Below are 1,626 nucleotides of genomic sequence, written 5' to 3'. Positions count from 1 at the left end.
CATAAGCCTACATAAGTGCATATCATATGCATGTTATAAAATACTTGTATAGATATGCTCATGGCCATATATGTATGTAAATGCCATGGTGCACATTTGTTTGAAAGTTATACTTTGAGTAATTTAATTGAAAATTCTTAATATGTATTTGTATGATGCTACAAAACATGTGGAGGCAAATGGAATGAGGGCAATTTGTTTAAAAGTGGAGATTGGTATCAAGTTACGGGAGAGTTGGAAGATGCACATTATGTTCATGTGACAGGTCTAGACAGCAGAGATACTACTCTGTCTTCCCATTCAGAACTCTTACATTTTTCAGGAAAATAAATTCCTATTTTTTAGGTCTTTTATAGCCTGTTTTACCTTTTCATTCCTTAAAGTATAAATGAAAGGGTTTAGCAAAGGGGGTAAAGCATTGCTGACCAAGGACACCCCTTTGTACATTTCTACAGAAGGGTTAATTATGGGGCTCACCTCAATGAACATTGCACTTCCATAGACTAATATCACCATAATGAGGTGGGAGGCACAAGTGGAAAAGGCCTTCTGCCTCTCATCTGCTGATGAAATGCGAAGGACTGTGAAGATAATGTAAGTGTAGGACACTGTTGTTAAGAGTAAAGAGGTCGGCAATACAATCAAGGCTAAAATGACTTCGAGTAACTGTACAAAACGGGTATCAGCACATGCCAGTTTCACAATAGCAGCACTGTCACAAAAGTAATGGTCAATGATGTTGGCGCCACAGAATGGGAACCTGGATATAATAATTGTAGGGAAAAGAATACACAATATGGATCCAACCCAACAGAATAAGATCAATTGAAGGCACAGCTGACGGTGCATGATGGCGGTGTAGCGTAGAGGGTTACAGATGGCAACATAGCGATCAAAAGACATGATGCCCAATAGGAAAAACTCAACAGATATCAGAAGGAAATAGAAATAGGACTGGGTAAGGCAGGCAGAAAACGAAATTCTTTTATTCTTTGATAAAAAGTCTACCAACATCTTGGGGAATATGTTTGATGAGTTAAAAGCTTCCAGGATGGACAAATTGCAGAGGAAGAAGTACATTCGGGTGTGGAGGTGTAAGTCCACACAGATCACTACAGTCATTACAAAGTTGCTCACTATTGTGATCAGGTAAATGAGCAAGAACAAGATGAAAAGGAAAATATGGAGTCCATGACTCCCTGGGAATCCCATGAAAATGAATTCTGTCACAACCGTTTGATTCCTCATTTATCAGGCAGGTTAAGGTGTTCTGCTGAAAAGAGATTTTAAGGAAGACAATTAAAAGTAAAGGCAAAACGTTTTTCAAGTGAATATATTCTATAAGCACATACTTTCTAATCCACTTAACCAGTAGACAGGCATGCCTTGTAACATAATCTACTGTTCTAAGCAGAGAAGCCAGCCTTCTCAATGTAGATGAGAGTTGCATGCAGTTGTCTGATTGTGTATCTGACCTCAAATTCCATATTTTATGATTGGCACTTGAAAAGCAGAACATATTTTCGAAGATCGCTGCATGACCAATCGTGGTGATCAAAATTCCCAATGTACTTGCAGAAAGAGCTAACAGCATGATCTCTTTTTAAATTTCTGACTGTACAAGGG

At 38.3% G+C, this 1,626-nt stretch overlaps 1 protein-coding gene across 1 annotated transcript; it reads right to left on the bottom strand.

Moving 5' to 3' along the window:
* Positions 1 to 318: 318 nt before the first annotated feature.
* On the bottom strand, positions 319 to 1,248 carry LOC115077317 (olfactory receptor 6J1-like). Its single transcript, XM_029579609.1, has one exon. It carries the CDS (start codon positions 1,246 to 1,248, stop codon positions 319 to 321), a length of 930 nt encoding a protein of 309 aa, XP_029435469.1.
* Positions 1,249 to 1,626: the final 378 nt, after the last annotated feature.

The sequence above is a fragment of the Rhinatrema bivittatum genome, chromosome 16 (genome assembly GCF_901001135.1).
Source record: "Rhinatrema bivittatum chromosome 16, aRhiBiv1.1, whole genome shotgun sequence".
Taxonomy (NCBI): domain Eukaryota; kingdom Metazoa; phylum Chordata; class Amphibia; order Gymnophiona; family Rhinatrematidae; genus Rhinatrema; species Rhinatrema bivittatum.
The sequence above is the reverse complement of the archived record's forward strand: the minus strand, read 5'-3'. Positions and strand labels throughout refer to the sequence as shown.

Bases quoted from the DNA above. Each gene is read 5' to 3' on its own strand.
- LOC115077317 (XM_029579609.1), bottom strand. From the start codon at position 1,248: ATGAGGAATCAAACGGTTGTGACAGAATTCATTTTCATGGGATTCCCA.